The sequence below is a fragment of the Lithobates pipiens genome, unplaced genomic scaffold (genome assembly GCF_037356315.1).
Source record: "Lithobates pipiens isolate NorthernLeopardFrog02 unplaced genomic scaffold, aLitPip1_a1.2 Scaffold_18, whole genome shotgun sequence".
Classification (NCBI taxonomy): domain Eukaryota; kingdom Metazoa; phylum Chordata; class Amphibia; order Anura; family Ranidae; genus Lithobates; species Lithobates pipiens.
In genome coordinates this window covers 658,111,559-658,138,839 of record NW_027507758.1, presented here as the reverse complement: position 1 = coordinate 658,138,839, position 27,281 = coordinate 658,111,559, and the positions used below count along the sequence as shown (strand labels likewise).

The 27,281-nt window shown below is 55.6% G+C and overlaps 1 protein-coding gene across 1 annotated transcript in view; it reads right to left on the bottom strand.

Moving 5' to 3' along the window:
• Window positions 1–1,966: 1,966 nt before the first annotated feature.
• Window positions 1,967–27,281, bottom strand: part of LOC143989370 (male-enhanced antigen 1-like) — a 30,560-nt gene continuing 5,245 nt past the window's right edge. Inside the window, 4 exon segments of the mRNA XM_077489470.1 lie at window positions 1,967–2,187; window positions 4,940–5,008; window positions 5,011–5,029; window positions 6,089–6,283. Coding sequence (XP_077345596.1) covers window positions 2,030–2,187; window positions 4,940–5,008; window positions 5,011–5,029; window positions 6,089–6,280 — 438 coding nt within the window. The 5' untranslated portion in view covers window positions 6,281–6,283 and the 3' untranslated portion in view covers window positions 1,967–2,029.

Here is a 27,281-nt window from a genome sequence, read left to right as displayed (position 1 = left end):
TCCACCCCTCTCTACCAATCCCTCCACTGACCTCCATTCAGTGTCCTCCACCCCTCTCTACCAATCCCTCCACTGACCTCCATTCAGTGTCCTCCACCCCTCTCTACCAATCCCTCCACTGACCTCCATTCAGTGTCCTCCACCCCTCTCTACCAATCCCTCCACTGACCTCCATTCAGTGTCCTCCACCCCTCTCTACCAATCCCTCCACTGGTCTCCATTCAGTGTCCTCCCCCCTCTCTACCAATCCCTCCACTGACCTCCATTCAGTGTCCTCCACCCCTCTCTACCAATCCCTCCACTGACCTCCATTCAGTGTCCTCCACCCCTCTCTACCAATCCCTCCACTGGTCTCCATTCAGTGTCCTCCACCCCTCTCTACCAATCCCTCCACTGACCTCCATTCAGTGTCCTCCACCCCTCTCTACCAATCCCTCCACTGGTCTCCATTCAGTGTCCTCCACCCCTCTCTACCAATCCCTCCACTGACCTCCATTCAGTGTCCTCCACCCCTCTCTACCAATCCCTCCACTGGTCTCCATTCAGTGTCCTCCATCCCTTTCTACCAATCCCTCCACTGGCCTCCACCCCTCTCTACCAATCCCTCCACTGATCTCCATTCAGTGTCCTCCACCCCTCTCTACCAATCCCTCCACTGATCTCCATTCAGTGTCCTCCACCCCTCTCTACCAATCCCTCCACTGATCTCCATTCAGTGTCCTCCACCCCTCTCTACCAATCCCTCCACTGATCTCCATTCAGTGTCCTCCACCCCTCTCTACCAATCCCTCCACTGATCTCCATTCAGTGTCCTCCACCCCTTTCTGGCTTAAGAAATAACATTTAAAAAAATGAACAACATACAACACCATTCCCCGAGATGTATCATCAGTCTAGTCTCAAAATATCACCCAAATCATCCTCTCTGATTCTCCTATCTAGCTCCCTTGTCTCCTCCTCCCGGGCTCATCGCCAGGACTCTGGAGCCTCTCCCATCCTTGGATCTCTATACCCCCAGTCTGTCTGGCCATCTATTGTCCACCTTTAGGGAATCTCTGAAAACTCAAATATTGAGGGAAGTCTATCCCAAAGTCTATCCCAACTCCACCTAACAAATGAACTTGTGTCCCCGCCGGACCTGGGATCACCAGACGTGTCCCCGCCGGACCTGGGATCACCAGACGTGTCCCCGCCGGACCTGGGATCACCAGACGTGTCCCCGCCGGACCTGGGATCACCAGACGTGTCCCCGCCGGACCTGGGATCACCAGACGTGTCCCCGCCAGACCTGGGATCACCAGACGTGTCCCCGCCAGACCTGGGATCACCAGACGTGTCCCCACCAGACCTGGGATCACCAGACAAGACAAAGGATTGTTCACATGAAAGGGGGTTGTAAATCCTCGTGCACCCTTTGCATTAAGGTGAAAAACACGTGTCAGTGAGCCCCCCCCCCCCATTTTACTTACCTGAGCCCCGTATTTCCCTCGGCGGGGATGCGCTGTCCTTCTCTCCACAGGTCCCGGCTCTTGATTGGATAGATAGCAGCACAGCCATTGTCTCCCACTGCTGTCAATCAAATCCAATGACACAGGTGCCGGGGCCATCTATGGACGTAAATGCTGGACTTGGGAGCGCCCCCGCAAGGTAACACCCCCGGGAGAGAGCGCTTCTTCTAGGGCAGTGATGGGGAACCTCAACACCCCAGATTTATTGGAACTACATTCCCCATGATCCTCGTGCACGCTGCAGTGTAGTGGAGCATCATGGGAAATGTAGTTCCACAAGATCTGGAGTGCCGAGGTTCTCCATCACTGCCCTAGGAAGTTATCTGATGTGGGGAGGAGCCACGAGAGCAGCCGAGGGACCCCAGAAGAGGAGGATCAGGGCCACTCTGTGCAAAACCAGCCGCACAGCGGAGGGAAGTCTGAGATGTTTGTTATTAAAAAATAAATGATCCATTACAATCACTTGAATTATTTTATATACACAGACGACACATACAAGGTATATACAGCAGAGGAGCTCCTCATTTCTTGCTGGATGCTGGAGCTGCACATCGGGATTGGATGGTCTGATGTACCATGTGATCCCAGTCTTCATCCGAGATCTGCTGAGCCCAACCCGGGACCGAGACCGGGGGCAACTTCACCGCCGCCATCGTCTTCTTCACCAACTCCACGTGATCTGCACAAGGGGAAGGGCATGAGTGATCCGCTGCGATACCCCCCAATCCATCCCCCGACACTCCACCCCCCCCCACTCCACCCCCCCGCTGTGACACCCCCCCCCACTCCATCCCCCGACACTCCACCCCCCCCAACTTCACCGCCATCGTCTTCTTCACCAACTCCACGTGATCTGCACAAGGGGAAAGGCATGAGTGATCCGCTGTGATACCCCCCACTCCATCCCCCGACACTCCACCCCCCCCCACTCCACCCCCCCCGCTGTGACACCCCGACACTCCACCCCCCTCTGTGACACCCCCCCCACTCCATCCCCCGACACTCCACCCCCCCACTCCACCCCCCCCCGCTGTGACACCCCGACACTCCCACCCCCCTCTGTGACACCCCCCCACTCCATCCCCCGACACTCCATCCCCCGACACTCCATCCCCCGACACTCCCACCCCCCCGCTGTGACACCCCCCCCACTCCATCCCCCGACACTCCACCCCCCCCCCACTCCACCCCCCCGCTGTGACACCCCCCCATTCCACCCCCCCAACTTCACCGCCATCGTCTTCTTCACCAACTCCACGTGATCTGCACAAGGGGAAAGGAATGAGTGACCCGCTGCGATACCCCCCACTCCATCCCCCGACACGCCCCCCTCCCCACTCCACCCCCCCGCTGTGACACCCCCCCCCACTCCACCCCCCCAACTTCACCGCCATCGTCTTCTTCACCAACTCCACGTGATCTGCACAAGGGGAAAGGAATGAGTGACCCGCTGCGATACCCCCCACTCCATCCCCCGACACTCCACCCCCCCCCACTCCACCCCCCGCTGTGACACCCCCCCCACTCCACCCCCCCCCAACTTCACCGCCATCGTCTTCTTCACCAACTCCACGTGATCTGCACAAGGGGAAAGGCATGAGTGACCCGCTGCGATACCCCCCACTCCATCCCCCGACACGCCCCCCTCCCCACTCCACCCCCCCGCTGTGACACCCCCCCCCACTCCACCCCCCCAACTTCACCGCCATCGTCTTCTTCACCAACTCCACGTGATCTGCACAAGGGGAAAGGAATGAGTGATCCGCTGCGATACCCCCCACTCCATCCCCCGACACTCCACCCCCCCCCACTCCACCCCCCGCTGTGACACCCCCCCCACTCCACCCCCCCCAACTTCACCGCCATCGTCTTCTTCACCAACTCCACGTGATCTGCACAAGGGGAAAGGCATGAGTGATCCGCTGCGATACCCCCCACTCCATCCCCCGACACTCCACCCCCCCCCACTCCACCCCCCGCTGTGACACCCCCCCCACTCCACCCCCCCAACTTCACCGCCATCGTCTTCTTCACCAACTCCACGTGATCTGCACAAGGGGAAAGGCATGAGTGATCCGCTGTGATACCCCCACTCCATCCCCCGACACTCCACCCCCCCCACTCCACCCCCGCTGTGACACCCCCCCCCACTCCACCCCCCCCAACTTCACCGCCATCGTCTTCTTCACCAACTCCACGTGATCTGCACAAGGGGAAAGGCATGAGTGATCCGCTGCGATACCCCCCAATCCATCCCCCGACACTCCACCCCCCCTCTGTGACACCCCCACTCACCCCCCCCGCTGTGACACCCCCCATTCCACCCCCCGCTGTGACACCCCCACTCCACCCCCCTCTGTGACACCCCCCATTCCACCCCCCCAACTTCACCGCCGCCATCGTCTTCTTCACCAACTCCACGTGATCTGCACAAGGGAAAGGCATGAGTGATCCGCTGCGACACCCCCCACTCCATCCCCCGACACTCCACCCCCCCCACTCCACCCCCCCGCTGTGACACCCCCCCACTCCACCCCCCCCCAACTTCACCGCCATCGTCTTCTTCACCAACTCCACGTGATCTGCACAAGGGAAAGGAATGAGTGATCCGCTGCGATACCCCCCCACTCCATCCCCCGACACTCCACCCCCCCACTCCACCCCCCCGCTGTGACACCCCCCCCACTCCACCCCCCCCCCCCCCAACTTCACCGCCATCGTCTTCTTCACCAACTCCATGTGATCTGCACAAGGGGAAAGGAATGAGTGATCCGCTGTGACACCCCCCAATCCATCCCCCGACAATCCACCCCCCTCTGTGACACCCCCCATTCCACCCCCCGCTGTGACACCCCCACTCCATCCCCCAACACTCCACCCCCCCCCCCCGCTGTGACACCCCCCACTCCACCCCCCCCGCTGTGACACCCCCCACTCCACCGCCATCGTCTTCTTCACCAACTCCACGTGATCTGCACAAGGGGAAAGGCATGAGTGACCCGCTGCGATACCCCCCACTCCATCCCCCGACACTCCACCCCCCCCCCCCGCTGTGACACCCCCCACTCCACCCCCCTCATCTTCTTCACCAACTCCACGTGATCTGCACAAGGGGAAAGGCATGAGTGACCCGCTGCGATACCCCCCACTCCATCCCCCGACACTCCACCCCCCCCCCCCGCTGTGACACCCCCCACTCCACCCCCCGCTGTGACACCCCCCACTCCACCGCCATCGTCTTCTTCACCAACTCCACGTGATCTGCACAAGGGGAAAGGCATGAGTGACCCGCTGCGATACCCCCCAATCCATCCCCCGACACTCCACCCCCCCTCTGTGATACCCCCCCCCCCCCACACACACAGCCGACGAATGGTTTGCTCAGATTGTGTACGCCCCCCCCCCCCCCCAATAATGGTTTCCTTGGATACCTGCGTCCATTGGAATGGAGTTGTGTGCGGAGTCACCCTCCTCCTCATCCTCACTGTCCACAGGGGGTCCGGCAGGTGGAGCCTCATTGCCTAAAATGAGAACATATATAGAATCTTCATTCCTCAGGACGGGGGCCCTTCACTACCCCCGGGGAGCCTACTTCTCCTACTGGGGACTCTCCTCCCCTTGTGGGTGAATTTCCACCCTACCAGCCCCCACATCTTCTTCTTTGGCCTTTATCCTCTACCAGGGGTCTATCTTCCCTATGGAAACCCATCTCTTCTTCCAGGGGGCCCATCTTTCCTATGGGGGCCCCAGCTCCGCCTCCATCTCCTCCTCGGGGGGGTCCCCCCCCCCCATCTCCTCCTCGGGGAGGCCCATATCTACCTCCAGGGGCCTATCTTCCCTATGGAAACCCATCTCTTCTTCCAGGGGGCCCATCTTTCCTATGGGGGCCCCAGCTCCGCCTCCATCTCCTCCTCGGGGGGTCCCCCCCCCCCCATCTCCTCCTCCGGGAGGCCCATATCTACCTCCAGGGGCCTATCTTCCCTATAGAAACCCATCTCTTCTTCCAGGGGGCCCATCTTTCCTATGGGGGCCCCAGCTCCGCCTCCATCTCCTCCTCGGGGGGGGGTCCCCCCCCACCCCATCTCCTCCTCCGGGAGGCCCATATCTACCTCCAGGGGCCTATCTTCCCTATGGAAACCCATCTCTTCTTCCAGGGGGCCCATCTTTCCTATGGGGGCCCCAGCTCCGCCTCCATCTCCTCCTCGGGGGGGCCCCCCCCCCCCCCCATCTCCTCCTCGGGGAGGCCCATATCTACCTCCAGGGGCCTATCTTCCCTATGGAAACCCATCTCTTCTTCCAGGGGGCCCATCTTTCCTATGGGGGCCCCAGCTCCGCCTCCATCTCCTCCTCCAGGGGCCCACTTCACATAAGGGAAAGAGACAGATTTGTGTAAAGTCAAAAGTATGACTTCCCCTCCTCCTCCTCCAGCACACATCTTGCAGTGTCAGGGAAGGACCACCTCCCCAGAAGCCCCCCCAAGAGACACTGGAACCCCTCCCCCCGTCTACACAGAAGGTCCCAATCCTGGAGTCTAGCGGGGATCAGAGGGTTACCCCAGAGGTCAGCCATAATGGGGGTACCTGTAGCCTCTCCTGTAGGTCGGTCTCGGATTGGGTGGTGTCCTCTGGATCCTGGTTGAGTGGTTGGTATTGATATCCGCTCTGCCCTTCCTCTTCATCCTCCTCTTCTCCGGCACTCCACTCTCCAGGCCCGGCGTCCTGCGGGTCCCCCAGCTCCTCGCTCTGGTTCGGGAAGATCCTCTCAGGCCCCATTCTCTGCAATCAAATCAAATGACAACGGATACGACCCGGGGGATGGAAATCAGCCTTGGTTTTTGTTTTGTTTTTTAATGTAAAAAAAAAAAAAAAGAAATAAATTGGATTTTATTTTTAGATTTTTTATAAAATTTATTTTAATAAAATGCTTTTGGAGTAAAAATCGATCTAAAGATAGTTTTCTATTTAAGATCCATTAATAATTTTGTTTATTCAGCATGAAATGGAGCAAGAGGCTGTATATTCTGCAGATATGTCACAGGAACAACGAGATACATATTCCTGGATGTGCACTGAACTGTACGATCGTGTACACTACAAACTGAACGATCGTGTACACTACAAACTGAACAATCGTGTACACTACAAACTGTACGATCGTGTACACTACAAACTGAACGATCGTGTACACTACAAACTGAACAATCGTGTACACTACAAACTGTACGATCGTGTACACTACAAACTGAACGATCGTGTACACTACAAACTGAACAATCGTGTACACTACAAACTGAACAATCGTGTACACTACAAACTGAACAATCGTGTACACTACAAACTGAACAATCGTGTACACTACAAACTGAACAATCGTGTACACTACAAACTGAACAATCGTGTACACTACAAACTGTACGATCGTGTACACTACAAACTGAACGATCGTGTACACTACAAACTGAACAATCGTGTACACTACAAACTGAACAATCGTGTACACTACAAACTGAACAATCGTGTACACTACAAACTGAACAATCGTGTACACTACAAACTGAACAATCGTGTACACTACAAACTGAACGATCGTGTACACTACAAACTGAACAATCGTGTACACTACAAACTGAACGATCGTGTACACTACAAACTGAACGATCGTGTACACTAAAAACTGAACAATCGTGTACACTACAAACTGAACAATCGTGTACACTACAAACTGAACAATCGTGTACACTACAAACTGAACGATCGTGTACACTACAAACTGAACAATCGTGTACACTACAAACTGAACAATCGTGTACACTACAAACTGAACAATCGTGTACACTACAAACTGAACGATCGTGTACACTACAAACTGAACGATCGTGTACACTACAAACTGAACGATCGAAACGATTCTGATATTGCAGTTTTACTAACCTGACAGCTTATTATTCTAAATAGGAAACCTTCATTTTGTTTGCAAATATTAACCCCTTCTGGACCACCCACTGTGTGTGTATATTATATATTACACACACACACACACTGAGCACATACCTGTACGTGATTTTGGGCACGCGATTTGGGGCGCACACTTGTCCAATCACAGCGGGAGCCAATCAGCAGGTCCAGTGGCCACCGATCGCTGGGAGGAGAGGCAGAACGGCAGTCTTCCTATGGTAAACAAGGCTGTTCTATCAGAGAGGGAAAGAGAGATCTGTGATTCCTGCTAAGCTGAAACACGGATCTCTCTCTCTTTTCCTCCAGTGTGTCCTTCCCCCATAGTTCCTAAGCCCTCCCTAGGAGCACACTTAACCCTTTGATCGCCCCCGATGTTAACCCCTCCTCCTGCCAGTGTCATTTATACAGTGACAGTGCATATTTTTAGCACTGCTCACTGCATTGGTGTAACTGGTCACCAAAAAGTGTCACTTAGGGTCAGATTTGTCTGCCGCAATGTCGCAGAAAAAAAATAATAAAATCACTGATCGCCGCCATTAACAGTAAAACAATGAAAAAAATAAAAAGTCCATAAATCTATCCCTTAGTTTGTAGATGTGATAACTTTTGCACAAACCGATCAATAAACTTATTGGGATTTTTTAAAATATTTAGCAGAATATATATTGGGACATCGGTGAAGAGATTTGATTTTTTTATAGCAGAAAGTAAACAATATTTTTTTATTTTTTTCCGAAATTGTCGCTCTATTTATAGCACAAAAAATAAAACCCGCAGAGGTGACCAAATCCCACCAAAAGAATCTCTATTTGTGGGGAAAAAAGGGACATCAGTTTTATTTGGGTACAACGCCGCACAGCCGCGCAATTGTCAGTTAAAGCGACGTATCACAAAAAAATGGCCTGGTCATGAAGGGGGTAAATCTTCCAGAAGTGAAGTGGTTAAAGATTCTAACTACCAGCAAGAATGAGTCCTCACATGTAAAGAGCACCTGTCATTCCAGATCCATCATGGCAGTGCCTGTTAGCGGGCGTCCAATCACCCGCTGCCGCCATGTCCCTCGCCTTGTGTCACCACCGCCCCAACCCCAGCAATCCCATTCAAGTGAATGGGAGTGTCGGGGAGTCACCAGGGGGGTCAGAGGAGGAGCGGCTGCGGGACAGAGGAGCCAACAGAGGAGGGGCCAACAGCTGGTCAGAGGAGGGGCCAACCGCTGGTCAGAGGAGGGGCCAACCGCTGGTCAGAGGAGGGGCCAACCGCTGGTCAGAGGAGGGGCCAACCGCTGGTCAGTGATGACAGTAACTCTTTAAAATTTATGGATTTCAATCAAATCCACCCCGGATACAACATCAGCCAACTGAACAAACGTCTCCGAATCTACCCAAACTACAGAATCAGACCACACAGAGCTCCTCCCCTCCAACCAGAACCTTCCTACTTCCTCCAACCAGAACCCTCCAACCTTTGACCAAATCCCTCCAACAAGAACCCTTCCCCCCACACTTCCTCCAAACATCAGCCTCTCCCGTCCAGAACCTTCCCACCTCCTCCAACCACCAACCACTTCCTACCAGAACCTTCCCACCTCCTCCAACCACCAACCACTTCCTACCAGAACCTTCCCACCTCCTCCAACCACCAACCACTTCCTACCAGAACCTTCCCACCTCCTCCAACCACCAACCACTTCCTACCAGAACCTTCCCACCTCCTCCAACCACCAACCACTTCCTACCAGAACCTTCCCACCTCCTCCAACCACCAACCACTTCCTACCAGAACCTTCCCACCTCCTCCAACCACCAACCACTTCCTACCAGAACCTTCCCACCTCCTCCAACCACCAACCACTTCCTACCAGAACCATCCCACCTCCTCCAACCACCAACCACTTCCTACCAGAACCATCCCACCTCCTCCAACCACCAACCACTTCCTACCAGAACCATCCCACCTCCTCCAACCACCAACCACTTCCTACCAGAACCTTCCCACCTCCTCCAACCACCAACCACTTCCTACCAGAACCTTCCCACCTCCTCCAACCACCAACCACTTCCTACCAGAACCTTCCCACCTCCTCCAACCACCAACCACTTCCTACCAGAACCATCCCACCTCCTCCAACCACCAACCACTTCCTACCAGAACCTTCCCACCTCCTCCAACCACCAACCACTTCCTACCAGAACCATCCCACCTCCTCCAACCACCAACCACTTCCTACCAGAACCATCCCACCTCCTCCAACCACCAACCACTTCCTACCAGAACCATCCCACCTCCTCCAACCACCAACCACTTCCTACCAGAACCTTCCCACCTCCTCCAACCACCAACCACTTCCTACCAGAACCATCCCACCTCCTCCAACCACCAACCACTTCCTACCAGAACCATCCCACCTCCTCCAACCACCAACCACTTCCTACCAGAACCTTCCCACCTCCTCCAACCACTTCCTACCAGAACCTTCCCACCTCCTCCAACCACCAACCACTTCCTACCAGAACCTTCCCACCTCCTCCAACCACCAACCACTTCCTACCAGAACCTTCCCACCTCCTCCAACCACCAACCACTTCCTATCAGAACCTTCCCACCTCCTCCAACCACCAACCACTTCCTACCAGAACCTTCCCACCTCCTCCAACCACTTCCTACCAGAACCTTCCCACCTCCTCCAACCACCAACCACTTCCTACCAGAACCTTCCCACCTCCTCCAACCACCAACCACTTCCTACCAGAACCTTCCCACCTCCTCCAACCACCAACCACTTCCTACCAGAACCTTCCCACCTCCACCAACCACCAACCACTTCCTACCAGAACCATCCCACCTCCTCCAACCACCAACCACTTCCTACCAGAACCTTCCCACCTCCTCCAACCACCAACCACTTCCTACCAGAACCTTCCCACCTCCTCCAACCACCAACCACTTCCTACCAGAACCTTCCCACCTCCTCCAACCACCAACCACTTCCTACCAGAACCTTCCCACCTCCTCCAACCACCAACCACTTCCTACCAGAACCATCCCACCTCCTCCAACCACCAACCACTTCCTACCAGAACCTTCCCACCTCCTCCAACCACCAACCACTTCCTACCAGAACCTTCCCACCTCCTCCAACCACCAACCACTTCCTACCAGAACCTTCCCACCTCCTCCAACCACCAACCACTTCCTACCAGAACCTTCCCACCTCCTCCAACCACCAACCACTTCCTACCAGAACCTTCCCACCTCCTCCAACCACCAACCACTTCCTACCAGAACCTTCCCACCTCCTCCAACCACCAACCACTTCCTACCAGAACCTTCCCACCTCCTCCAACCACCAACCACTTCCTACCAGAACCTTCCCACCTCCTCCAACCACTTCCTACCAGAACCTTCCCACCTCCTCCAACCACCAACCACTTCCTACCAGAACCTTCCCACCTCCTCCAACCACCAACCACTTCCTATCAGAACCTTCCCACCTCCTCCAACCACCAACCACTTCCTACCAGAACCTTCCCACCTCCTCCAACCACTTCCTACCAGAACCTTCCCACCTCCTCCAACCACCAACCACTTCCTACCAGAACCTTCCCACCTCCACCAACCACCAACCACTTCCTACCAGAACCATCCCACCTCCTCCAACCACCAACCACTTCCTACCAGAACCTTCCCACCTCCTCCAACCACCAACCACTTCCTACCAGAACCTTCCCACCTCCTCCAACCACCAACCACTTCCTATCAGAACCTTCCCACCTCCTCCAACCACCAACCACTTCCTACCAGAACCTTCCCACCTCCTCCAACCACTTCCTACCAGAACCTTCCCACCTCCTCCAACCACCAACCACTTCCTACCAGAACCTTCCCACCTCCACCAACCACCAACCACTTCCTACCAGAACCTTCCCACCTCCTCCAACCACTTCCTACCAGAACCTTCCCACCTCCTCCAACCACCAACCACTTCCTACCAGAACCTTCCCACCTCCTCCAACCACTTCCTACCAGAACCTTCCCACCTCCTCCAACCACCAACCACTTCCTACCAGAACCTTCCCACCTCCTCCAACCACCAACCACTTCCTATCAGAACCTTCCCACCTCCTCCAACCACCAACCACTTCCTACCAGAACCTTCCCACCTCCTCCAACCACTTCCTACCAGAACCTTCCCACCTCCTCCAACCACCAACCACTTCCTACCAGAACCTTCCCACCTCCACCAACCACCAACCACTTCCTACCAGAACCTTCCCACCTCCTCCAACCACTTCCTACCAGAACCTTCCCACCTCCTCCAACCACCAACCACTTCCTACCAGAACCTTCCCACCTCCTCCAACCACCAACCACTTCCTACCAGAACCCTCCCACCTCCTCCAACCACCAACCACTTCCTACCAGAACCCTCCCACCTCCTCCAACCACCAACCACTTCCTACCAGAACCTTCCCACCTCCACCAACCACCAACCACTTCCTACCAGAACCTTCCCACCTCCTCCAACCACTTCCTACCAGAACCTTCCCACCTCCTCCAACCACCAACCACTTCCTACCAGAACCTTCCCACCTCCTCCAACCACCAACCACTTCCTACCAGAACCTTCCCACCTCCTCCAACCACCAACCACTTCCTACCAGAACCTTCCCACCTCCTCCAACCACCAACCACTTCCTACCAGAACCTTCCCACCTCCTCCAACCACCAACCACTTCCTACCAGAACCTTCCCACCTCCTCCAACCACTTCCTACCAGAACCTTCCCACCTCCTCCAACCACCAACCACTTCCTACCAGAACCTTCCCACCTCCTCCAACCACCAACCACTTCCTACCAGAACCTTCCCACCTCCTCCAACCACCAACCACTTCCTACCAGAACCTTCCCACCTCCTCCAACCACCAACCACTTCCTACCAGAATCTTCCCACCTCCTCCAACCACCAACCACTTCCTATCAGAACCTTCCCACCTCCTCCAACCACCAACCACTTCCTACCAGAACCTTCCCACCTCCTCCAACCACCAACCACTTCCTATCAGAACCTTCCCACCTCCTCCAACCACCAACCACTTCCTACCAGAACCTTCCCACCTCCTCCAACCACTTCCTACCAGAACCTTCCCACCTCCTCCAACCACCAACCACTTCCTACCAGAACCTTCCCACCTCCACCAACCACCAACCACTTCCTACCAGAACCTTCCCACCTCCTCCAACCACTTCCTACCAGAACCTTCCCACCTCCTCCAACCACCAACCACTTCCTACCAGAACCTTCCCACCTCCTCCAACCACCAACCACTTCCTACCAGAACCCTCCCACCTCCTCCAACCACCAACCACTTCCTACCAGAACCCTCCCACCTCCTCCAACCACCAACCACTTCCTACCAGAACCCTCCCACCTCCTCCAACCACCAACCACTTCCTACCAGAACCTTCCCACCTCCTCCAACCACCAACCACTTCCTACCAGAACCTTCCCACCTCCTCCAACCACCAACCACTTCCTACCAGAACCTTCCCACCTCCTCCAACCACCAACCACTTCCTACCAGAACCTTCCCACCTCCTCCAACCACCAACCACTTCCTACCAGAACCTTCCCACCTCCTCCAACCACCAACCACTTCCTACCAGAACCTTCCCACCTCCTCCAACCACCAACCACTTCCTACCAGAACCTTCCCACCTCCTCCAACCACCAACCACTTCCTACCAGAACCTTCCCACCTCCTCCAACCACCAACCACTTCCTACCAGAACCTTCCCACCTCCTCCAACCACCAACCACTTCCTACCAGAACCTTCCCACCTCCTCCAACCACCAACCACTTCCTACCAGAACCTTCCCACCTCCTCCAACCACCAACCACTTCCTACCAGAACCTTCCCACCTCCTCCAACCACCAACCACTTCCTACCAGAACCCTCCCACCTCCTCCAACCACCAACCACTTCCTACCAGAACCCTCCCACCTCCTCCAACCACCAACCACTTCCTACCAGAACCCTCCCACCTCCTCCAACCACCAACCACTTCCTACCAGAACCTTCCCACCTCCTCCAACCACCAACCACTTCCTACCAGAACCTTCCCACCTCCTCCAACCACCAACCACTTCCTACCAGAACCTTCCCACCTCCTCCAACCACCAACCACTTCCTACCAGAACCTTCCCATCTCCTCCAACCACCAACCACTTCCTACCAGAACCTTCCCACCTCCTCCAACCACCAACCACTTCCTACCAGAACCTTCCCACCTCCTCCAACCACTTCCTACCAGAACCTTCCCACCTCCACCAACCACTTCCTACCAGAACCTTCCCACCTCCTCCAACCACCAACCACTTCCTACCAGAACCATCCCACCTCCACCAACCACTTCCTACCAGAACCTTCCCACCTCCTCCAACCACCAACCACTTCCTACCAGAACCTTCCCACCTCCTCCAACCACCAACCACTTCCTACCAGAACCATCCCACCTCCTCCAACCACCAACCACTTCCTACCAGAACCATCCCACCTCCTCCAACCACCAACCACTTCCTACCAGAACCTTCCCACCTCCTCCAACCACCAACCACTTCCTACCAGAACCATCCCACCTCCTCCAACCACCAACCACTTCCTACCAGAACCTTCCCACCTCCTCCAACCAGAACCCTCCAACCTTTGACCAAATCCCTCCAACAAGAACCCTTCCCCCCACACTTCCTCCAAACATCAGCCTCTCCCGTCCAGAACCTTCCCACCTCCTCCAACCACCAACCACTTCCTACCAGAACCTTCCCACCTCCTCCAACCACCAACCACTTCCTACCAGAACCTTCCCACCTCCTCCAACCACCAACCACTTCCTACCAGAACCCTCCCACCTCCTCCAACCACCAACCACTTCCTACCAGAACCTTCCCACCTCCTCCAACCACCAACCACTTCCTACCAGAACCTTCCCACCTCCTCCAACCACCAACCACTTCCTACCAGAACCTTCCCACCTCCTCCAACCACCAACCACTTCCTACCAGAACCTTCCCATCTCCTCCAACCACCAACCACTTCCTACCAGAACCTTCCCATCTCCTCCAACCACCAACCACTTCCTACCAGAACCTTCCCACCTCCTCCAACCACCAACCACTTCCTACCAGAACCTTCCCACCTCCTCCAACCACCAACCACTTCCTACCAGAACCTTCCCACCTCCTCCAACCACCAACCACTTCCTACCAGAACCTTCCCACCTCCTCCAACCACTTCCTACCAGAACCTTCCCACCTCCACCAACCACTTCCTACCAGAACCTTCCCACCTCCTCCAACCACCAACCACTTCCTACCAGAACCATCCCACCTCCACCAACCACTTCCTACCAGAACCTTCCCACCTCCTCCAACCACCAACCACTTCCTACCAGAACCTTCCCACCTCCTCCAACCACCAACCACTTCCTACCAGAACCATCCCACCTCCTCCAACCACCAACCACTTCCTACCAGAACCATCCCACCTCCTCCAACCACCAACCACTTCCTACCAGAACCTTCCCACCTCCTCCAACCACCAACCACTTCCTACCAGAACCATCCCACCTCCTCCAACCACCAACCACTTCCTACCAGAACCTTCCCACCTCCTCCAACCAGAACCCTCCAACCTTTGACCAAATCCCTCCAACAAGAACCCTTCCCCCCACACTTCCTCCAAACATCAGCCTCTCCCGTCCAGAACCTTCCCACCTCCTCCAACCACCAACCACTTCCTACCAGAACCTTCCCACCTCCTCCAACCACCAACCACTTCCTACCAGAACCTTCCCACCTCCTCCAACCACCAACCACTTCCTACCAGAACCTTCCCACCTCCTCCAACCAGAACCCTCCAACCTTTGACCAAATCCCTCCAACAAGAACCCTTCCCCCCACACTTCCTCCAAACATCAGCCTCTCCCGTCCAGAACCTTCCCACCTCCTCCAACCACCAACCACTTCCTACCAGAACCTTCCCACCTCCACCAACCACTTCCTACCAGAACCTTCCCACCTCCACCAACCACTTCCTACCAGAACCTTCCCACCTCCTCCAACCACCAACCACTTCCTACCAGAACCTTCCCACCTCCTCCAACCACCAACCACTTCCTACCAGAACCTTCCCACTTCCTCCAACCACCAACCACTTCCTACCAGAACCTTCCCACCTCCTCCAACCACCAACCACTTCCTACCAGAACCTTCCCACCTCCTCCAACCACCAACCACTTCCTACCAGAACCTTCCCACCTCCTCCAACCACCAACCACTTCCTACCAGAACCTTCCCACCTCCTCCAACCACCAACCACTTCCTACCAGAACCTTCCCACCTCCTCCAACCACCAACCACTTCCTACCAGAACCTTCCCACCTCCTCCAACCACCAACCACTTCCTACCAGAACCTTCCCACCTCCTCCAACCACCAACCACTTCCTACCAGAACCTTCCCACCTCCTCCAACCACCAACCACTTCCTACCAGAACCTTCCCACCTCCTCCAACCACCAACCACTTCCTACCAGAACCATCCCACCTCCTCCAACCACCAACCACTTCCTACCAGAACCTTCCCACCTCCTCCAACCACCAACCACTTCCTACCAGAACCTTCCCACCTCCTCCAACCACCAACCACTTCCTACCAGAACCTTCCCACCTCCTCCAACCACCAACCACTTCCTACCAGAACCTTCCCACCTCCTCCAACCACCAACCACTTCCTACCAGAACCTTCCCACCTCCTCCAACCACCAACCACTTCCTACCAGAACCTTCCCACCTCCTCCAACCACTTCCTACCAGAACCTTCCCACCTCCTCCAACCACCAACCACTTCCTACCAGAACCTTCCCACCTCCTCCAACCACCAACCACTTCCTACCAGAACCTTCCCACCTCCTCCAACCACCAACCACTTCCTATCAGAACCTTCCCACCTCCTCCAACCACCAACCACTTCCTACCAGAACCTTCCCACCTCCTCCAACCACTTCCTACCAGAACCTTCCCACCTCCTCCAACCACCAACCACTTCCTACCAGAACCTTCCCACCTCCACCAACCACCAACCACTTCCTACCAGAACCATCCCACCTCCTCCAACCACCAACCACTTCCTACCAGAACCTTCCCACCTCCTCCAACCACCAACCACTTCCTACCAGAACCTTCCCACCTCCTCCAACCACCAACCACTTCCTACCAGAACCTTCCCACCTCCACCAACCACCAACCACTTTCTACCAGAACCATCCCACCTCCTCCAACCACCAACCACTTCCTACCAGAACCTTCCCACCTCCTCCAACCACCAACCACTTCCTACCAGAACCTTCCCACCTCCTCCAACCACCAACCACTTCCTACCAGAACCTTCCCACCTCCTCCAACCACCAACCACTTCCTACCAGAACCTTCCCACCTCCTCCAACCACCAACCACTTCCTACCAGAACCATCCCACCTCCTCCAACCACTTCCTACCAGAACCTTCCCACCTCCTCCAACCACCAACCACTTCCTACCAGAACCTTCCCACCTCCTCCAACCACCAACCACTTCCTACCAGAACCTTCCCACCTCCTCCAACCACCAACCACTTCCTACCAGAACCTTCCCACCTCCTCCAACCACCAACCACTTCCTACCAGAACCTTCCCACCTCCTCCAACCACCAACCACTTCCTACCAGAACCTTCCCACCTCCTCCAACCACTTCCTACCAGAACCTTCCCACCTCCTCCAACCACCAACCACTTCCTACCAGAACCTTCCCACCTCCTCCAACCACCAAGCACTTCCTACCAGAACCTTCCCACCTCCTCCAACCACCAACCACTTCCTATCAGAACCTTCCCACCTCCTCCAACCACCAACCACTTCCTACCAGAACCTTCCCACCTCCTCCAACCACTTCCTACCAGAACCTTCCCACCTCCTCCAACCACCAACCACTTCCTACCAGAACCTTCCCACCTCCACCAACCACCAACCACTTCCTACCAGAACCATCCCACCTCCTCCAACCACCAACCACTTCCTACCAGAACCTTCCCACCTCCTCCAACCACCAACCACTTCCTACCAGAACCTTCCCACCTCCTCCAACCACCAACCACTTCCTATCAGAACCTTCCCACCTCCTCCAACCACCAACCACTTCCTACCAGAACCTTCCCACCTCCTCCAACCACTTCCTACCAGAACCTTCCCACCTCCTCCAACCACCAACCACTTCCTACCAGAACCTTCCCACCTCCACCAACCACCAACCACTTCCTACCAGAACCTTCCCACCTCCTCCAACCACTTCCTACCAGAACCTTCCCACCTCCTCCAACCACCAACCACTTCCTACCAGAACCTTCCCACCTCCTCCAACCACTTCCTACCAGAACCTTCCCACCTCCTCCAACCACCAACCACTTCCTACCAGAACCTTCCCACCTTCTCCAACCACCAACCACTTCCTATCAGAACCTTCCCACCTCCTCCAACCACCAACCACTTCCTACCAGAACCTTCCCACCTCCTCCAACCACTTCCTACCAGAACCTTCCCACCTCCTCCAACCACCAACCACTTCCTACCAGAACCTTCCCACCTCCACCAACCACCAACCACTTCCTACCAGAACCTTCCCACCTCCTCCAACCACTTCCTACCAGAACCTTCCCACCTCCTCCAACCACCAACCACTTCCTACCAGAACCTTCCCACCTCCTCCAACCACCAACCACTTCCTACCAGAACCCTCCCACCTCCTCCAACCACCAACCACTTCCTACCAGAACCCTCCCACCTCCTCCAACCACCAACCACTTCCTACCAGAACCTTCCCACCTCCACCAACCACCAACCACTTCCTACCAGAACCTTCCCACCTCCTCCAACCACTTCCTACCAGAACCTTCCCACCTCCTCCAACCACCAACCACTTCCTACCAGAACCTTCCCACCTCCTCCAACCACCAACCACTTCCTACCAGAACCTTCCCACCTCCTCCAACCACCAACCACTTCCTATCAGAACCTTCCCACCTCCTCCAACCACCAACCACTTCCTACCAGAACCTTCCCACCTCCTCCAACCACTTCCTACCAGAACCTTCCCACCTCCTCCAACCACCAACCACTTCCTACCAGAACCTTCCCACCTCCACCAACCACCAACCACTTCCTACCAGAACCTTCCCACCTCCTCCAACCACTTCCTACCAGAACCTTCCCACCTCCTCCAACCACCAACCACTTCCTACCAGAACCTTCCCACCTCCTCCAACCACCAACCACTTCCTACCAGAACCCTCCCACCTCCTCCAACCACCAACCACTTCCTACCAGAACCCTCCCACCTCCTCCAACCACCAACCACTTCCTACCAGAACCTTCCCACCTCCTCCAACCACCAACCACTTCCTACCAGAACCTTCCCACCTCCTCCAACCACCAACCACTTCCTACCAGAACCTTCCCACCTCCTCCAACCACCAACCACTTCCTACCAGAACCTTCCCACCTCCTCCAACCACCAACCACTTCCTACCAGAACCTTCCCACCTCCTCCAACCACCAACCACTTCCTACCAGAACCTTCCCACCTCCTCCAACCACCAACCACTTCCTACCAGAACCTTCCCACCTCCTCCAACCACCAACCACTTCCTACCAGAACCTTCCCACCTCCTCCAACCACCAACCACTTCCTACCAGAACCTTCCCACCTCCTCCAACCACCAACCACTTCCTACCAGAACCTTCCCACCTCCTCCAACCACCAACCACTTCCTACCAGAACCTTCCCACCTCCTCCAACCACCAACCACTTCCTACCAGAACCCTCCCACCTCCTCCAACCACCAACCACTTCCTACCAGAACCCTCCCACCTCCTCCAACCACCAACCACTTCCTACCAGAACCCTCCCACCTCCTCCAACCACCAACCACTTCCTACCAGAACCTTCCCACCTCCTCCAACCACCAACCACTTCCTACCAGAACCTTCCCACCTCCTCCAACCACCAACCACTTCCTACCAGAACCTTCCCACCTCCTCCAACCACCAACCACTTCCTACCAGAACCTTCCCATCTCCTCCAACCACCAACCACTTCCTACCAGAACCTTCCCACCTCCTCCAACCACCAACCACTTCCTACCAGAACCTTCCCACCTCCTCCAACCACCAACCACTTCCTACCAGAACCTTCCCACCTCCTCCAACCACCAACCACTTCCTACCAGAACCTTCCCACCTCCTCCAACCACTTCCTACCAGAACCTTCCCACCTCCACCAACCACTTCCTACCAGAACCTTCCCACCTCCTCCAACCACCAACCACTTCCTACCAGAACCATCCCACCTCCACCAACCACTTCCTACCAGAACCTTCCCACCTCCTCCAACCACCAACCACTTCCTACCAGAACCTTCCCACCTCCTCCAACCACCAACCACTTCCTACCAGAACCATCCCACCTCCTCCAACCACCAACCACTTCCTACCAGAACCATCCCACCTCCTCCAACCACCAACCACTTCCTACCAGAACCTTCCCACCTCCTCCAACCACCAACCACTTCCTACCAGAACCTTCCCACCTCCTCCAACCAGAACCCTCCAACCTTTGACCAAATCCCTCCAACAAGAACCCTTCCCCCCACACTTCCTCCAAACATCAGCCTCTCCCGTCCAGAACCTTCCCACCTCCTCCAACCACCAACCACTTCCTACCAGAACCTTCCCACCTCCTCCAACCACCAACCACTTCCTACCAGAACCTTCCCACCTCCTCCAACCACCAACCACTTCCTACCAGAACCTTCCCACCTCCTCCAACCACCAACCACTTCCTACCAGAACCTTCCCACCTCCTCCAACCACCAACCACTTCCTACCAGAACCTTCCCACCTCCTCCAACCACCAACCACTTCCTACCAGAACCTTCCCACCTCCTCCAACCACCAACCACTTCCTACCAGAACCCTCCCACCTCCTCCAACCACCAACCACTTCCTACCAGAACCCTCCCACCTCCTCCAACCACCAACCACTTCCTACCAGAACCCTCCCACCTCCTCCAACCACCAACCACTTCCTACCAGAACCTTCCCACCTCCTCCAACCACCAACCACTTCCTACCAGAACCTTCCCACCTCCTCCAACCACCAACCACTTCCTACCAGAACCTTCCCACCTCCTCCAACCACCAACCACTTCCTACCAGAACCTTCCCATCTCCTCCAACCACCAACCACTTCCTACCAGAACCTTCCCACCTCCTCCAACCACCAACCACTTCCTACCAGAACCTTCCCACCTCCTCCAACCACCAACCACTTCCTACCAGAACCTTCCCACCTCCTCCAACCACCAACCACTTCCTACCAGAACCTTCCCACCTCCTCCAACCACTTCCTACCAGAACCTTCCCACCTCCACCAACCACTTCCTACCAGAACCTTCCCACCTCCTCCAACCACCAACCACTTCCTACCAGAACCATCCCACCTCCACCAACCACTTCCTACCAGAACCTTCCCACCTCCTCCAACCACCAACCACTTCCTACCAGAACCTTCCCACCTCCTCCAACCACCAACCACTTCCTACCAGAACCATCCCACCTCCTCCAACCACCAACCACTTCCTACCAGAACCATCCCACCTCCTCCAACCACCAACCACTTCCTACCAGAACCTTCCCACCTCCTCCAACCACCAACCACTTCCTACCAGAACCATCCCACCTCCTCCAACCACCAACCACTTCCTACCAGAACCTTCCCACCTCCTCCAACCAGAACCCTCCAACCTTTGACCAAATCCCTCCAACAAGAACCCTTCCCCCCACACTTCCTCCAAACATCAGCCTCTCCCGTCCAGAACCTTCCCACCTCCTCCAACCACCAACCACTTCCTACCAGAACCTTCCCACCTCCTCCAACCACCAACCACTTCCTACCAGAACCTTCCCACCTCCTCCAACCACCAACCACTTCCTACCAGAACCTTCCCACCTCCTCCAACCAGAACCCTCCAACCTTTGACCAAATCCCTCCAACAAGAACCCTTCCCCCCACACTTCCTCCAAACATCAGCCTCTCCCGTCCAGAACCTTCCCACCTCCTCCAACCACCAACCACTTCCTACCAGAACCTTCCCACCTCCACCAACCACTTCCTACCAGAACCTTCCCACCTCCACCAACCACTTCCTACCAGAACCTTCCCACCTCCTCCAACCACCAACCACTTCCTACCAGAACCTTCCCACCTCCTCCAACCACCAACCACTTCCTACCAGAACCTTCCCACTTCCTCCAACCACCAACCACTTCCTACCAGAACCTTCCCACCTCCTCCAACCACCAACCACTTCCTACCAGAACCTTCCCACCTCCTCCAACCACCAACCACTTCCTACCAGAACCTTCCCACCTCCTCCAACCACCAACCACTTCCTACCAGAACCTTCCCACCTCCTCCAACCACCAACCACTTCCTACCAGAACCTTCCCACCTCCTCCAACCACCAACCACTTCCTACCAGAACCTTCCCACCTCCTCCAACCACCAACCACTTCCTACCAGAACCTTCCCACCTCCTCCAACCACCAACCACTTCCTACCAGAACCTTCCCACCTCCTCCAACCACCAACCACTTCCTACCAGAACCTTCCCACCTCCTCCAACCACCAACCACTTCCTACCAGAACCCTCCCACCTCCTCCAACCACCAACCACTTCCTACCAGAACCTTCCCACCTCCTCCAACCACCAACCACTTCCTACCAGAACCTTCCCACCTCCTCCAACCACCAACCACTTCCTACCAGAACCTTCCCACCTCCTCCAACCACCAACCACTTCCTACCAGAACCTTCCCATCTCCTCCAACCACCAACCACTTCCTACCAGAACCCTCCCACCTCCTCCAACCACCAACCACTTCCTACCAGAACCTTCCCACCTCCTCCAACCACCAACCACTTCCTACCAGAACCTTCCCACCTCCTCCAACCACCAACCACTTCCTACCAGAACCTTCCCATCTCCTCCAACCACCAACCACTTCCTACCAGAACCTTCCCACCTCCTCCAACCACCAACCACTTCCTACCAGAACCTTCCCACCTCCTCCAACCACCAACCACTTCCTACCAGAACCTTCCCACCTCCTCCAACCACCAACCACTTCCTACCAGAACCTTCCCACCTCCTCCAACCACTTCCTACCAGAACCTTCCCACCTCCACCAACCACTTCCTACCAGAACCTTCCCACCTCCTCCAACCACCAACCACTTCCTACCAGAACCATCCCACCTCCACCAACCACTTCCTACCAGAACCTTCCCACCTCCTCCAACCACCAACCACTTCCTACCAGAACCTTCCCACCTCCTCCAACCACCAACCACTTCCTACCAGAACCATCCCACCTCCTCCAACCACCAACCACTTCCTACCAGAACCATCCCACCTCCTCCAACCACCAACCACTTCCTACCAGAACCTTCCCACCTCCTCCAACCACCAACCACTTCCTACCAGAACCATCCCACCTCCTCCAACCACCAACCACTTCCTACCAGAACCTTCCCACCTCCTCCAACCAGAACCCTCCAACCTTTGACCAAATCCCTCCAACAAGAACCCTTCCCCCCACACTTCCTCCAAACATCAGCCTCTCCCGTCCAGAACCTTCCCACCTCCTCCAACCACCAACCACTTCCTACCAGAACCTTCCCACCTCCTCCAACCACCAACCACTTCCTACCAGAACCTTCCCACCTCCTCCAACCACCAACCACTTCCTACCAGAACCTTCCCACCTCCTCCAACCACCAACCACTTCCTACCAGAACCTTCCCACCTCCTCCAACCACCAACCACTTCCTACCAGAACCTTCCCACCTCCTCCAACCACCAACCACTTCCTACCAGAACCCTCCCACCTCCTCCAACCACCAACCACTTCCTACCAGAACCCTCCCACCTCCTCCATCCACCAACCACTTCCTACCAGAACCTTCCCACCTCCTCCAACCACCAACCACTTCCTACCAGAACCTTCCCACCTCCTCCAACCACCAACCACTTCCTACCAGAACCTTCCCACCTCCTCCAACCACTTCCTACCAGAACCTTCCCATCTCCTCCAACCACCAACCACTTCCTACCAGAACCTTCCCACCTCCTCCAACCACCAACCACTTCCTACCAGAACCTTCCCACCTCCTCCAACCACCAACCACTTCCTACCAGAACCTTCCCACCTCCTCCAACCACTTCCTACCAGAACCTTCCCACCTCCTCCAACCACTTCCTACCAGAACCTTCCCACCTCCACCAACCACTTCCTACCAGAACCTTCCCACCACTTCCTCCAAACATCAGCCTCTCCCGTCCAGAACCTTCCCACCTCCTCCAACCACCAACCACTTCCTACCAGAACCCTCCCACCTCCTCCAACCACCAACCACTTCCTACCAGAACCCTCCCACCTCCTCCAACCACCAACCACTTCCTACCAGAACCCTCCCACCTCCTCCATCCACCAACCACTTCCTACCAGAACCTTCCCACCTCCTCCAACCACCAACCACTTCCTACCAGAACCTTCCCACCTCCTCCAACCACCAACCACTTCCTACCAGAACCTTCCCACCTCCTCCAACCACTTCCTACCAGAACCTTCCCATCTCCTCCAACCACCAACCACTTCCTACCAGAACCTTCCCACCTCCTCCAACCACCAACCACTTCCTACCAGAACCTTCCCACCTCCTCCAACCACCAACCACTTCCTACCAGAACCTTCCCACCTCCTCCAACCACTTCCTACCAGAACCTTCCCACCTCCTCCAACCACTTCCTACCAGAACCTTCCCACCTCCACCAACCACTTCCTACCAGAACCTTCCCACCTCCTCCAACCACCAACCACTTCCTACCAGAACCATCCCACCTCCACCAACCACTTCCTACCAGAACCTTCCCACCTCCTCCAACCACCAACCACTTCCTACCAGAACCTTCCCACCTCCTCCAACCACCAACCACTTCCTACCAGAACCTTCCCACCTCCTCCAACCACCAACCACTTCCTACCAGAACCATCCCACCTCCTCCAACCACCAACCACTTCCTACCAGAACCATCCCACCTCCTCCAACCACCAACCACTTCCTACCAGAACCTTCCCACCTCCTCCAACCACCAACCACTTCCTACCAGAACCATCCCACCTCCTCCAACCACCAACCACTTCCTACCAGAACCTTCCCACCTCCTCCAACCAGAACCCTCCAACCTTTGACCAAATCCCTCCAACAAGAACCCTTCCCCCCACACTTCCTCCAAACATCAGCCTCTCCCGTCCAGAACCTTCCCACCTCCTCCAACCACCAACCACTTCCTACCAGAACCTTCCCACCTCCTCCAACCACCAACCACTTCCTACCAGAACCTTCCCACCTCCTCCAACCACCAACCACTTCCTACCAGAACCTTCCCACCTCCTCCAACCACCAACCACTTCCTACCAGAACCTTCCCACCTCCTCCAACCACCAACCACTTCCTACCAGAACCTTCCCACCTCCTCCAACCACCAACCACTTCCTACCAGAACCTTCCCACCTCCTCCAACCACCAACCACTTCCTACCAGAACCTTCCCACCTCCTCCAACCACCAACCACTTCCTACCAGAACCTTCCCACCTCCTCCAACCACCAACCACTTCCTACCAGAACCTTCCCACCTCCTCCAACCAGAACCCTCCAACCTTTGACCAAATCCCTCCAACAAGAACCCTTCCCCCCACACTTCCTCCAAACATCAGCCTCTCCCGTCCAGAACCTTCCCACCTCCTCCAACCACCAACCACTTCCTACCAGAACCTTCCCACCTCCACCAACCACTTCCTACCAGAACCTTCCCACCTCCTCCAACCACCAACCACTTCCTACCAGAACCTTCCCACCTCCTCCAACCACCAACCTCTTCCTACCAGAACCTTCCCACCTCCTCCAACCACCAACCTCTTCTGACCAGAACCTTCCCACCTCCTCCAACCACCAACCACTTCCTACCAGAACCATCCCACCTCCACCAACCACCAACCACTTCCTACCAGAACCATCCCACCTCCACCAACCACCAACCACTTCCTACCAGAACCATCCCACCTCCTCCAACCACCAACTACTTCCTACCAGAACCTTCCCACCTCCTCCAACCACCAACCACTTCCTACCAGAACCTTCCCACCTCCTCCAACCACCAACCACTTCCTACCAGAACCTTCCCACCTCCTCCAACCACCAACCACTTCCTACCAGAACCATCCCACCTCCTCCAACCACCAACCTCTTCTGACCAGAACCTTCCGACCTCCACCAACCACCAACCACTTCCTACCAGAACCATCCCATCTCCTCCAACCTCTGACCAGAACTCTCCCACTTACTCCAACCAGAACCCTCCAACCTCTGACCAAATCCCTCCAACAAGAACCCCCCCACCTCCTCCAACCAGAACCCTACCATTTCCTTCAACCACCAACCTCCTCCAATCACAACCCTCTCATCTCCTCCAACCTCTGACCAGAACCCTCCCACTTCCTCCAACCTGCTCTGACCAGAAACCTCCAACCTCCTCTAATCAGAACCCTTCCACCTCCTCCAACAAGAACCACCCCACTTTCTCCAACCTCCTCCAACCAGAACCCTCCCACCTCCTCCAACCAACCTTTCCGACCAGAACCCTCCCAATTCCAACCTCTGACCAGAACCTCCCACTTCCTCCAACCTCTAACCAGAACCCCTCCAACTTCCCCCGACCAGAACCCTCCCACTTCTCCCGGCCACAACCCTCCCACTTTTTCTAACCACCAACCTCCTTCAGAACCCTCCTACCTTTGACCAGAACCCTTCCACTTTCCCCAACCAGAGAGGTCAGGGATGAGGAATGATTAGAAGGGTCAGTGAGGAGGGATCAGGGTGATGGGAGGGGTCAGTGATGAGGGATCAGGAATTATGGGAGGAGTCAGTGATGATGGGAGGGGTCAGTGATGAGGGATGATGGGAGGGGACAGTGATGAGAGAAAAGGATGATGGGAGGGATTGGGATAATGGGAGGGGTCAGTGATGATCGGAGGGATTCAGTGATGATGGGATAGGATGATGGGAGGGGTCAGTGATGATGGGAGGGGTCAGTGATGGTGGAAAAGGATGATGGGAGGGGTCAGTGATGGTGAAATAGGATGATGGGAGGGGTCAGTGATGGTGAAATAGGATGATGGGAGGGGTCAGTGATGGTGAAATAGGATGATGGGAGGGGTCAGTGATGATGGGAGGGGTCAGTGATGGTGGAATAGAATGATGGGAGGGGTCAGTGATGGTAGAATAGGATGATGGGAGGGGTCAGTGATGATGGGAGGGGCCAGTGATGGTGAAATAGGATGATGGGAGGGGTCAGTGATGATGGGAGGGGTCAGTGATGATGGAATAGGATGATGGGAGGGGTTAGTGATGATGGGAGGGGTCTGTGTCGATGAATTAGGATGATGAGAGGGGTCAGTGATGTGGAATAGGATGATGGGAGGGGTCAGTAATGATGGAATAGGATGATGGGAGGGGTCAGTGATGATGGGAAGGGTCAGTGATGGTGAAAGAGGATGATGGGAGGGGTCAGTGATGGTGAAAGAGGATGATGGGAGGGGTCAGTGATGGTGAA